This window comes from Anneissia japonica, unplaced genomic scaffold (assembly GCF_011630105.1).
Source record: "Anneissia japonica isolate Jap-2015-1 unplaced genomic scaffold, ASM1163010v1 scaffold1203_len951721_cov167, whole genome shotgun sequence".
NCBI classification, from domain to species: domain Eukaryota; kingdom Metazoa; phylum Echinodermata; class Crinoidea; order Comatulida; family Comatulidae; genus Anneissia; species Anneissia japonica.
This window is the reverse complement of record NW_022722325.1, coordinates 418,417-430,364: the sequence shown is the minus strand read 5'-3', so window position 1 is coordinate 430,364 and position 11,948 is coordinate 418,417. Positions and strand designations below refer to the sequence as shown.

Here is an 11,948-nt window from a genome sequence, read left to right as displayed (position 1 = left end):
AGATTTTAGTAATCACTGTGCTTAAAGTTTAATTTTTTTTAGTTTTCTAAATTTATTTTAATTTTTAAAATGACTTACATTAAAAATCACTTTTGGGAAATCCTACATCTGTCTCTTATACACATCTAGATGTGTATAAGAGACAGCTACTAGGCTATATAACTCATTTTCGCCAAAAATGTCATTTATGCCCTTTTGCCGGGGGGGGGGGGGGGCAGTATATATATTACCATTATTAATAGAAATTAAAGGAAAAGAATCACAAACCTCTCAGAGCTGGGATCCAATCAGGACATGGGTCAACTGGCGACGGTACCTGCACAAACTTATGAATCTTACGAATTCGGATGGTAAGAGAAGATGGTCTTGCGGGAAAAACCTAAAGATAATAAAAACGCTTCAGTTATTTCACTTAATATGTATTGTATCCTATTAACTTGTTTTTAAAAAAAATGCATGGTAGAACAAAATTTCAAGGATGAGCAATGAAATAGGCAAAATAATAATATGTGGTAAGAATCAACCAATCAAATGACTGGGATTTATTCAGGTGTGTTATAAAGACAAATAGCTATAAGAATTTACTATTACACATCAAAACAGCATTTATCCTAATTATTCTGAGATATGATAAATCTGTTCTTTTAAAATATCACAAGATCATGAACGGTGAGTCACACCCACTGCACTGCAAATTCAAGCGTAATTGTTCTGGTATCATGTGTCCCACGCTCATCAAGATGTCGCTTCAGGCAATAGTTTATCCCTGATTCCATTCATCAGTAAAAATCAATAGTTAAACGTGTGTAGATTGACATTATAATATTAATTAAGTATATATTTTAAATGTATTTTTTTTTTAAAGTACTGGCTTGGTTTAAGTATATTTTGATGTTTAAGTATAGTTTAAGTCTTTGGGCATATCACATGTTTTTCCCAAATAAGATTTGATAGTCTGGACAGCGCTTTAGAATAAATCTTTATTTACCTCGGTGTGCCTAAATACTGGCGAGACACCTTGCACTGATGTTATAGCAAGTGGCAGGTCCTTCAGTGCCCTCAACTGCTTACTTAAGGCATCATAAACATGTGTAATTGAGTAGCTCTGTTCCTCCCCTGTACCCCTTGGCAAAACTTTGCTTTTAGAACTGCTATCAAGTCTCGGCGGCTTCAAAACGCAATCTAGTTGACCCCCGACATAAGAAATGGACTCTGGATCCAGACTTGCAAATCTAAAATACAACTTATTTTTTTACTATCACTAATGCTCATAAATATAATCATTCTCTTCTTATTAATAATAGCTATTATATTAGGACTACCATATTAAAAATACATTGTAACAAAGGGCTGAAAAAACACTCACTGTTGAAGTATGTACTTAATTACGTGATTGACAACTAGCCTCTTCTCAGCTAGACTCTTGCCAGGCCACAGCACAGCCTCACAAATGGAGCCATCTTGAAATCGTCTCATTTCAGCTTTATCACCCCAAAATTTACGGAAAATTGTAGCCTATGAATTTTGTACAATAATAAAACAAAGACAACAATTATGTTAAATTATATTTTAAAATGCACAGGCTCCCCTTACAATTAATTTTTGTAATTGAATGACCATTGGTAAGACAGTTACAATTTCTATATCATGTATTGCTTACCATTTGTGTGTTTGATTCAGGGCCTTTATCCAAAACATTTGAAGAAAATTGTGGGTTGAGGTGCAAACCAAATGTCAGATGCCCATCAGAAAAGGCCGGTGGAGGTGATGAAATTGACCACTAAAAAAAGGAACAAGAATTGATAATGCATTTGAAAAGTAGTACTTGGCATCATTGTGCCTAAATTGCTGTGTGTGAACCAGCCTTGAAGCCTTAGAAGTAAATGTTCCCTTGCTGGCAACCTATAAATGTTGATGAAAAGCCATTTTATAATTGATACAGACCTCTTTCGTTTCTCTTGCTTTCAGTCCAATGAAGTGAACTCGTTTATCAAGCCCATCCTGCAGGATTTCAAGCAGCTTAGGGAGACTCGTCTGCACGTAATTTCCTCCGAGATCCATACATTGATCTCCAAACAAATGCATTTCACACACGTTCTTGAGTTGCGACAGATTACTAATACTAGAGTGGAGAAAAATGTCAGTATTACAGGAGAACACTTGTGTAAGTCTTTTGTGGATCGTATTAGTCAAGTTTACCATTATGAACTGGAAAGCAGTATTTATTCGAAAAAACATCCCCTCGAATAAACTTCCCTTCCAGAGCCCTATTTGGAATAAACACACTGAGACGTTTATTTATAGAAAAGAATAATCGTTTATTATTTTCCTCAAATAAACGCACTCCTCTAAATGACTGTAAACATACTTATGGCAGCAACATCATTCTCAACACATTCTATAAATGTTCTACTCCAGCAGAATCACATTTCTTCTGTCCTAGTTATTAAATCAGTAAGTTTTTATGATCATGCAATAACACATTTTGACAGTAATTATGTGTTGGGAAATCCTACATTTACAATGAAATTAGGGGGTGTATATTTGAGCATATATGTATCCATTTTACTCCAAAAGAAATACATGCATCTCTTGTATAAACACCTCCTTTAAAAACCCTTCACAACAATAAATACCTGGGGCATTTATTTGAATAGATACGGTAATTAAATGATTGGTTAACTTACTGAAACAGATGGTCAAATCTTGCAGTAAATGGAAGAGGGGTCATGAAGAGACACTGGAAACTGTCACAAATTTTGTCATCAAGAATCCTTACTGCAAGCTCTGCTTCCTTTCGTACCTTGAGTAAAATATAAAAACAAATAGAAAAACGTTTTGTTGATTGTACAGGACTTCCTTCATGTACTTATATATAAAAAAGTGATTTATGATTTAATTATGAGGAAATATATTTAAAAAAAGTGATTTATGATTTAATTATGAGGAAACACTTGCTTTGACTTACAATCAAGACAAAACAGTCATTAATTGGAATTAATAGTGAGTAGAAGTTGTTTCCATTTATTGATTTAGTAGAATTGCTTGACAATGATCAATAAAATGCCTAAGCATTGCTGCCCATAAATTTTATTTGGGTACACTTGAGTAAAATCTACATCTTTATTTTCATAATAAAACATGATTTGGTAATGTCATTAAATAATTTAAAGATGTATTCTCACAGACAACATACCAACAAAAAATCATAAAAAAACATTTTTGAAATTAACTTGCCCATTTTGAAGCAAAATAAAAATTATCAAATTGAACACAGGAATTCATGTATTTCAAAAATGTCTACCTAACATTTAGCAGCGAAAAATGAAACACTTCCAATCACAATAAGTGTTTTATTAGATAGGTCATGAATAATGCCACCAAAATTTTGAATAAATAAAAACACTACGAGGCATTTAATAAAACAAACAACCATTTTTAATCGAATTACTGATCGCAGGCTCAATAATGAGTCTGATCGTGTAGCGAGCGTGATGTTTAGATTGAAAAATTGCTTGTTTAGAGATGGATTGTTCTAAGTGATGTGCAGAGCTTCTTTAACTTTAAGTTTATAAGCTGAATCTGCAGTCAGAGTCTAGAACGGTGTTCCGTGCTTGTGAGGGATGTAATTCCACTTATATTGAAGAAACCAACTGAAGACTCTCAACACGAGTGCGCAAACATTTCAGGGACTGGGCCTCTCATATTTTTTAACATTTACAGGTTTCGGAACGTTGTCAGGACCTAGTTAATGAGGGATGTTTCACCGTTCAATCTAAACATCACGTTCGCTGTCTGATTGTTGTGGTCCTAATTACAATAACAATCATGCAGTGACACGTGGTGTTTGCGCTTCATCAGCCAAATTGTTTTATTTCAATTTTCATACGTGTTCTAATACATATAAATCTTGGCAAAATTGTTATTTTCGCACTGATGATGGGAACAACATTTCCAAAACATGTTTGCTACTACACGATCGGGCTCACTATTGAGCCCGCGATCAGTAATTTGATTAAAGACGGTTGTCTGTTTTATTAAATGCCATTTAGTACTTTAACTTAAGTGTTTTATTATTTTATTATAATTATCCAGTTTAAAAATCCAGGTACATTTATAAAATTCAATAATCTCTATGTTTAAGTTAATAATTTATAATAATGCAAAAATGAGCAAGTTAATTTCAAACATATTTTTTTATGAAGCTTTGTCATTATTAAGGGACAATACGTCTTTAAGAATTAGTTTATGGTAATACAGTATTTGCATATAAGAAGGTAGATTATAGACAAATTGACCAAATACACTATCCTCACAGCTGATTGGCTAAAATGGTATTGTCAGCAGATTTGACTGTGGAATATCATTGGTCTATATTTTATACAAAATTATAAAGCCTACAACTAGACCTGGTTAGGCATAAAGAATGTATATATATATATAGACTGCATTTATAGCAATTTAATAGCACAAGTCTCTAGGTCACTAATATCCTCATTTTCGCTGCAAAAAAAATAAAAATATCAAGGCTGAAACATTCACTTTGAAGTATTATTTATAAAGATCATTATAGTAATTTTTTTTTTATTATTGTATCTAAAGAATCATAGCTCGGCTGTTAAAAGTCAAAAACGAAGTACTGTAACTTAACAAGAATATAAAAGAAATTACGTTGTTTGCCACGGGTCGGGGTCGGCCAAGCTGTAAGGGGAATCCTTGGATTAGAAACTATTCTCAACAACATACCTCCTCATACACGTGTTTGTTAACATCGGCACATAAGTTCAGATATCCAGTGGAGTCAATAAATACAACATCAAAATGAGCATGAAAATTAGCTAGTGATGGCAGGCCTTCTTGAAACACTTTATTGATACTTATACCACTCTCTGTCCAATTAGTTGTCGCTACAAATTTTTAAAAGAAAAAGGAAATCATAATTGTATGCACATACTAGGAAGAATGTAAGATAACAGAGCATGGTCTAATGTTACATCCATTATATGGTAAGACTTCAATTCAGCAGGGCACACAATGTGCAGCAGGTCTCTTATACACATCTAGTGTGTGCCTGTCTCTTATACACATCTAGATGTGTATAAGAGACAGGAGGTGAAGGGGGCCGATGATTAAATGAGGGGTGCCAGCTCACAAAATAAGGTGATAAAAGCTGATTTTTAAATACTTGAGAATAATTTTGTTTAATTTTTTTTTTCAGGGGTAAGAGAGGGTGGGGTTGGGAGGTTTGGGGAGCAAAGGGTGTACACACCACTAGGTACACCATTGACAATATGTTGCACGATCACTGGCTGAGGAAGTTATCTCTGAGTGTTTCACAACGTAAAGGCTGACGGTGCGGATTTTCATTACAAACAATATACTGTATTGCATGCGTCTTGTTGCAATCTCCAATAAAATTGTTTTGGCTGACAACTGGTGTCATAGTGTGTGATGGGCTTTAAGACAAGAAACTATGTTTGTATTTACATGGTTAACACATTATCATGGCTGCAAGATATGTTACCTACATATGTGTAACCATACACAGAAAAGATGAGAAAGCATGTTTTTGGTCAAACCGGCTATCAGTCATTAACATGGCAAGATGCAAGATATTATCTCTACAATATTGTATAGATCAAGATAAAAAAAAAGAAAATATGTTTATTACAATATTGTATAGATCAAGGTAAAAAAAAAAAGAAAATATGTTTATTACTATGCATCTGGTTATATAAGTGCAAAAATAAACAGGCAAGATAAGTAAGTTAGCATGCAACACCATGGTAAGATGTACTTTCTCAGGTGTGAGCTTACCTAGGTAAGAAAGGACATTCTTAAACACTTGGTTCGCACTCATAATCTTGTTCAATCTCTTAATATTGAGAAGATGAACAACCAACATGGACATTATAAAACCGTTAAAACTTCCATAGCCCTGGAAAAATGAGAAACACACATGAAAGATTATAACAGAGGACAGTATGTTTGTATACTATTTTCAATAATTTGAACATTTATTCGTGGGCTCACAGTAATGACTAGCAACAACCCAGATTGTTAACTAGCATCCACTTGATGGGAATGAATGCTAACTCAGCAAAACAAAAATAAGGTTGAAAAAAAACATGGACAAACTCTTAGGAGTCAACAGCCTAAGAAGGTTAAGTTTAAAAATATTTATTAGGCCAGATTAAAAATTTCTCCTTTTTTTGTAAATTTTCATATTAAATATTGTTATCATTATTATTATTTTGTTGCATTCAAGCACATTGAAATGGTTATGATATGCAACACACATTAATATACTTCATAAATATTAATTAGGTAATAACAACATTTCATTGGTCAATTTCACCTGTTAAGGGGTGCAAGAGTTTCTACTACTTCCCTGCATGTGTCAAAGTTTGCAAAATGCGTAAGTTTACCCTCGCAGATCAAAATGACTAATGTACACAGATGGTTTGCTGTTTATGAGGTATAGTAAAACAAATTTAAGCCAAGGATTTATTTCGCATCGAGAGGTAGAGTCCCAATCATCCAACATCTTGGGCAGTAAAATTCACTACTTCAACTCAAACCGAAAGGTCAACTGATTAATCTCCGATAAGATAGTATAATACATACTCCAAGTATCGAAATGCACGCCATCGTGTCGGGATTCAATATTTCAACATTAATTATGTCATCATCATGAATGAATACAACCTCAAACCATGTTGTATTTGTATAACAACTAGAATACAAAATTACGTTTGGCCAACGTGACATGTTATGTATACTGAATGCTCAGTACATTCCCAAATACTTGTGAAAAAAAATCTTGTACAGCAGAACCTCGATTTTACATACGGTACGGGACCGGAGGGCGTACGTAAATCGGGGGATTCGTAAAATAGAGGTTGGGTTAAATTTGTGGTAACCTTTGACCTAATATGGACGTAACGCTCAATATACGTATGTATGAACAAACGATGTTACCTAGCTAGGCTAGACCAAGCCTCTAGGCCTAAGAATAAAACCATGTGTTTAGTGTTTTTATTCATCACTTTACAATGTCATAATAAAGTGTTCAAATAAAACCGTGTGTCTAGTGTATTAATTCATCATTTTATATCTTTTATTTAACTAAAGAACATTAAAATATTGTAAGATTACCTATACGACAAAGGTATAACTTGGGAATTCCCCTTCATGCCTATTTTAAACAACAGAGCTGTCGTGTTGTCTGGGCCTGTTGAGACAAACTAAACCCATCTGCGCTGCACTGGGCGAGCCAACCAATTAGCGTTCGTGTACGAAACTATGCCTACTCAGCTTCGTGTAGAAAATTCGACCAGACAAATGTTTCCATGGTTTGCCACACGTACAGTACATGTAGAATATAACATTTCGCTATCAATCCTAATATAGCCATATTGCTTTGCACCAACAAATCCCAGCATACCTTATCAAGTTGCCTCTGATGAAGCCAGATTTTCAGAAGGATTATTGCGTCTGTCATACCACGGAAATCTAATGCAGCTTCGAAGAGAATGCGAAGGTGCTGCTGTAACCCAATATCACGTAGAATACTACTATTGTAATGGGGTGTTGCAGGAAAATTATCTGTACCAGTTGGAATATAAGTAAAAATGCATATTAAAATCAAACATCTAATGAACTTGTACAAGATGGAAATGACGTTATGGACATTGCTGCTCTATTTATTAAATTTCATAAAGTGACTGAGTAAAATATTAAAAACTCAATTTCTATATACAGTGGTAAACAAACTTGGTTTTTTTTAAAGAAAAATTTTGAACATCAGCAGTGACATGATGTTTTTAAAACTACAATAACAGATTAAATTTCTGTCCCAAACATTTAATGTGACAATTTTGTTTTGTGGCATGATGATGTCATATTACACCCAAATATGGGCATAGCGCATTTGTTTATCACATAAAATTTGATAGTGTGTGCAGGGCTTTACTAAGCTGTGGAGGCAGTTTGGCATAGCGGAAACCGCGAGGTCGGGGTTTCAATCCCTCGCTGTGCATTTCGCTTGTGTCGTAGAGCAAGGCACTTTATCTGCATTGCTTCTCTCCAGCCAGGAGTATAAATGGGTACCTGGTGGTGTTGCCAGCTCCTGCGCTGATTACCAGCAGCAACAATTAAAGCATGTGGACCCACTGACCAGAAAAAAGAACTGCGCTTTATAACCTCAAGGAAGAGGCGCATCATAAATGACCATACCAGTGCCAGATATAGATACTGAAATATGGATTAATCTTTAGCATTGATCGTATTAAGCTGGTCACTCACTGCATCGTATGACAGTCGTACGGCCGTCAAAAGACGAACCCAACTCTGCTCTCTGTGAGCGACAGACGACTTGGCACCGTCTGAACGAATCATCATTAAATACGATCTGTTGTGCGTGTGATGCGCCGACGACTGTCGTTCGCTGAATGTCCGGCTTTAGATTTATGGAAATTTTTTAAAAGCTTCAGACACAATGGCATTGTATCCTAGTATTTCTCAGACACAGAGAATACAAAAAAACAGTGGTAAAACATGTTTTTGGTGTCTATAGGACAAGACTTTTTTTATACCTTAGTTAGCAAACCCACCTTCGCCAATAATGATTTCAAATAAAATAATTTTTTTTTTTTTTTGGCAGAAATTTCAGAAAAGATTTTTCTTTATTTTTATTTAAGCCACTATTGCCTTTATATCTCCAAAAATAAGAAATGTATATTTCTTCATAATTATATACATTTACAGCATTTACCACTTCATTACTGCACTCTTTACATTCACCAATAAAATTTTATTTTTATTTTCTCATTAGGATGTTTATGTCAAAACTATTTGGTAAATAAAAAAACAAATTTTTATTTATATTTTCTTAATCGCACTCCTCTGACGATCTTTAAAAAAGTAAGTTCACAAAGCAATGTATGAAAAAAGTCTTGCCGAATTTATGAACCCATTTCACCTTTGATTCATATTCAAATATATTTGACTGCAAATTAATAGTGGAAAGGGTAGGGAAGGTTAAGAGATGAGGAGTTTGAATACTATGATGTTTACCTGGTGGTTTTTCAAGGCTGCTGTTGAACCATTTCTTACTGATGTGTCCTCTACTAGGTTGTAAGGTAGCTGCATCGAAGACTCCCTCTTCGAGGCATGGTCTAATGTTGATTATAACAGAATTACCAATCTTTCCTGTAAAATAAGTTACATAACTTACACTGTATAATTAAATACCACTATTAAGTTGATAACATGCATTTCGCACCATTGAAGTTAGCTCCCTAAATTGATAGTTTATGCATGTGTACAAGTGCAATATTTGAATATACAATATTAAATATATACTATTTCTTTTTTATTATATTTAAAAAAAAATTAAACCATTTTATGGAGGGAAATCTTTGCAGCGTATCCTACCTGTCGGTCAGCATATATTCAGGGGCCCTCTTAAATGGATGAAATAACAACGCTTTATCAGCGAATTCTAATTATAGGTTTAGGAAGTGGAGAAAAATAATCCTGCGCTGACAAAGGATTTGAACCAAGGACCCTGGGATTGGAAGGCAAGCATCTTAACCACCAAGCTACATTTCCACTACATCGTATTTACTGAGTGTTCCTCAAATGATAGAAGGGAAATGAAGCTTGTAATGATACAGTAAAAGACCTCATAAAACCATATAATATACAATGATTAGAACACAAGTATTACAAAGATACGTAATCAAATGCTTATATTTAATTTAACAGCAAGAAATTCTAAAATAAAACAAACAAACCTTTAGGCGTCATTTTCAGAACCGGTGTCATGTGATGATCAGATGAGAATTTCAATTGGTCAATTTCCGGCCACTGGTGTAGCTTCGCAGCAATGTATGCGAGGTAGATTGCCCTTTTGTGATGGTACTGAAAGTTTAGGTGATCTTTTGGCTGAATGAACCCCTGCATAAACACAAACACAGTAATCAAATTCAAACCATTCAATACACTTTTTAGTGTCTATGTTTTAATACAGATAATTTATTTCTAAGATTTATTGCTTTATTCAGTAAAATATATTAGGTATACATAAAGTATATTTGTATATCATTTCTCAAAAACATAAGCAAACACAATAAACTAAAGTAGTTTGTGCTTGTTCATTAAGATTTTCTTTTTTTAATTGCACAGTAGTTGGTGGAGTTTCTGATAATCACTTTGAATTATGATATCGCCACTGAACATTGCATTCTGACATTGTATAATGGCGCTATATAAATCCTTGTTGATTGATTGATTTTATTTGAATAGATTCTATACTACACAACCAATTATGCAACAAAATCTGTGTATGCTGAATATATTCTTGTGTTTTCATAAAGAAACACAATCTATTTTGATGATATTTATGAAGATTCATACGTAGTGGTTTCTGAATAAATGATTTGTTGATGATGATGATGATGATGAGGATGATAATGATGATAATCATAAACAATAAAAGTTTATAGTGTTAAAAAAAAATCTCTCTGACAAGAACTTCAATGAACAAAAAAAGATAAAATCCCCTATAACAATGATGGAATAACCCACCTCTGGGCAGGTGACAGCAACATCCACATTAAGCATTGGCTTGATTGTAGCTCCAAGCAGGTAACTACCAACCACTTTGATAGAAGATGGCTTGCTGAGCACAAGTTTACCTTTCACCTGACTCTTCTTAAACATCACTGGTAATCTTATGTTGCTCGGTAACCATGACGTTTCTGTTGCCTACAAAGTTTGATTAATGAGACAGATAGCAAAAAGGTGTTTAGTTGTCCCTGGTAAATTACACAAATTATCAATAAAATATACATCAGAATGGACGTTTATAAACTAACACATAACAGTTAAAATAGAACATAAATTATATAATTTTAAATAAATTTTACGACAAAATAGTATCCAGATCTTTCCAAAACAATTAATATATATTAAATAATAATTTTAAAAAATTAAAATAATAAATATAAATAAAAAAAATAACAACAGCAACAATGGTGATAAGGACAAAAAGAATGATAAGATAGCTTAAGAAGACAATGGAACTTATGTTATTTTACTGCTTCAAAAAACAAAGTAGATTTTTATTTTTCTTATATTAACAATCAACAAATAATAAAATATATAGGTAATACTGTACATTAAAATTAAAAATGATATTAAAATGTTAAATAAACTAATACTCATAAAAATATTAATATTCATAATGATCAAATGAATATAATGATATTATAAGTCATAATGATAATACTTTTGAAATCATAGATTCTTACATCTTTTATCTTCACATCCTTCAATTTCAACAGCTTTTGATTCAAAGAATGAAGAAAATCATCCAATTGCTTCTTCCTCTTGCCTTTTAGAATTACTTCCTTTAAGAGTTCTTTTACCTTGGCAAAAAGAAGAAAAACAAATTAAAATTACTGTACTCCATGAATCATGTCACTCTGATGCTTTGACGTTGAGCCGGGGGCACACTGCACAGATAATTGTCGCTTGTCAATTCCATGGTGAAGGCAACACTACAAAGCCAGTGGCTAACAAAGAGGCCTGGGGCCCTTGGCTAAGACTTCTTAGGGTCCCACTACCATGGGGCTGGCTGGGTAGAGAGCTCAATGGGGAATGAGACAAACCCCCGCTCTGACATTTTTAAGACACATTCTGATGTCTTTTTAAATACTCTGCTCATTAAAAAGGCCCCATTCTGCTAATTTGGGGCAAAATGAAAAATGCTGATGAATATCAAGGGGTCCTTATGGTCTGGGGCCACTGGCTTTAGCAAGTGAGAGATCATAGCTTTTAATCCACTCTACGTAGCGATCATGTTTTTTTTTTATTGACAATCTGCTTAGTTTCCAATTGACATATGTTGAAGACAGTTAAACATATGATATACTATACTA

The 11,948-nt window shown here is 33.7% G+C and overlaps 1 protein-coding gene across 1 annotated transcript in view; it reads right to left on the bottom strand.

Moving 5' to 3' along the window:
• The window catches only part of LOC117111831 (nucleolar protein 6-like), a 65,259-nt gene that overhangs the window by 47,861 nt on the left and 5,450 nt on the right, over positions 1-11,948 (bottom strand). The window contains exons 3-15 of the mRNA XM_033254830.1: positions 11,319-11,435; positions 10,594-10,773; positions 9,801-9,963; positions 9,079-9,213; positions 7,448-7,608; positions 5,818-5,938; positions 4,747-4,907; positions 2,688-2,803; positions 1,945-2,122; positions 1,661-1,780; positions 1,367-1,515; positions 989-1,232; positions 268-379 (exon numbers count right to left, since the gene is read on the bottom strand). Of these exons, the coding sequence (XP_033110721.1) occupies positions 268-379; positions 989-1,232; positions 1,367-1,515; positions 1,661-1,780; positions 1,945-2,122; positions 2,688-2,803; positions 4,747-4,907; positions 5,818-5,938; positions 7,448-7,608; positions 9,079-9,213; positions 9,801-9,963; positions 10,594-10,773; positions 11,319-11,435 (1,957 nt within the window). The remainder of the gene's footprint in view (positions 1-267; positions 380-988; positions 1,233-1,366; positions 1,516-1,660; positions 1,781-1,944; positions 2,123-2,687; positions 2,804-4,746; positions 4,908-5,817; positions 5,939-7,447; positions 7,609-9,078; positions 9,214-9,800; positions 9,964-10,593; positions 10,774-11,318; positions 11,436-11,948) is intronic.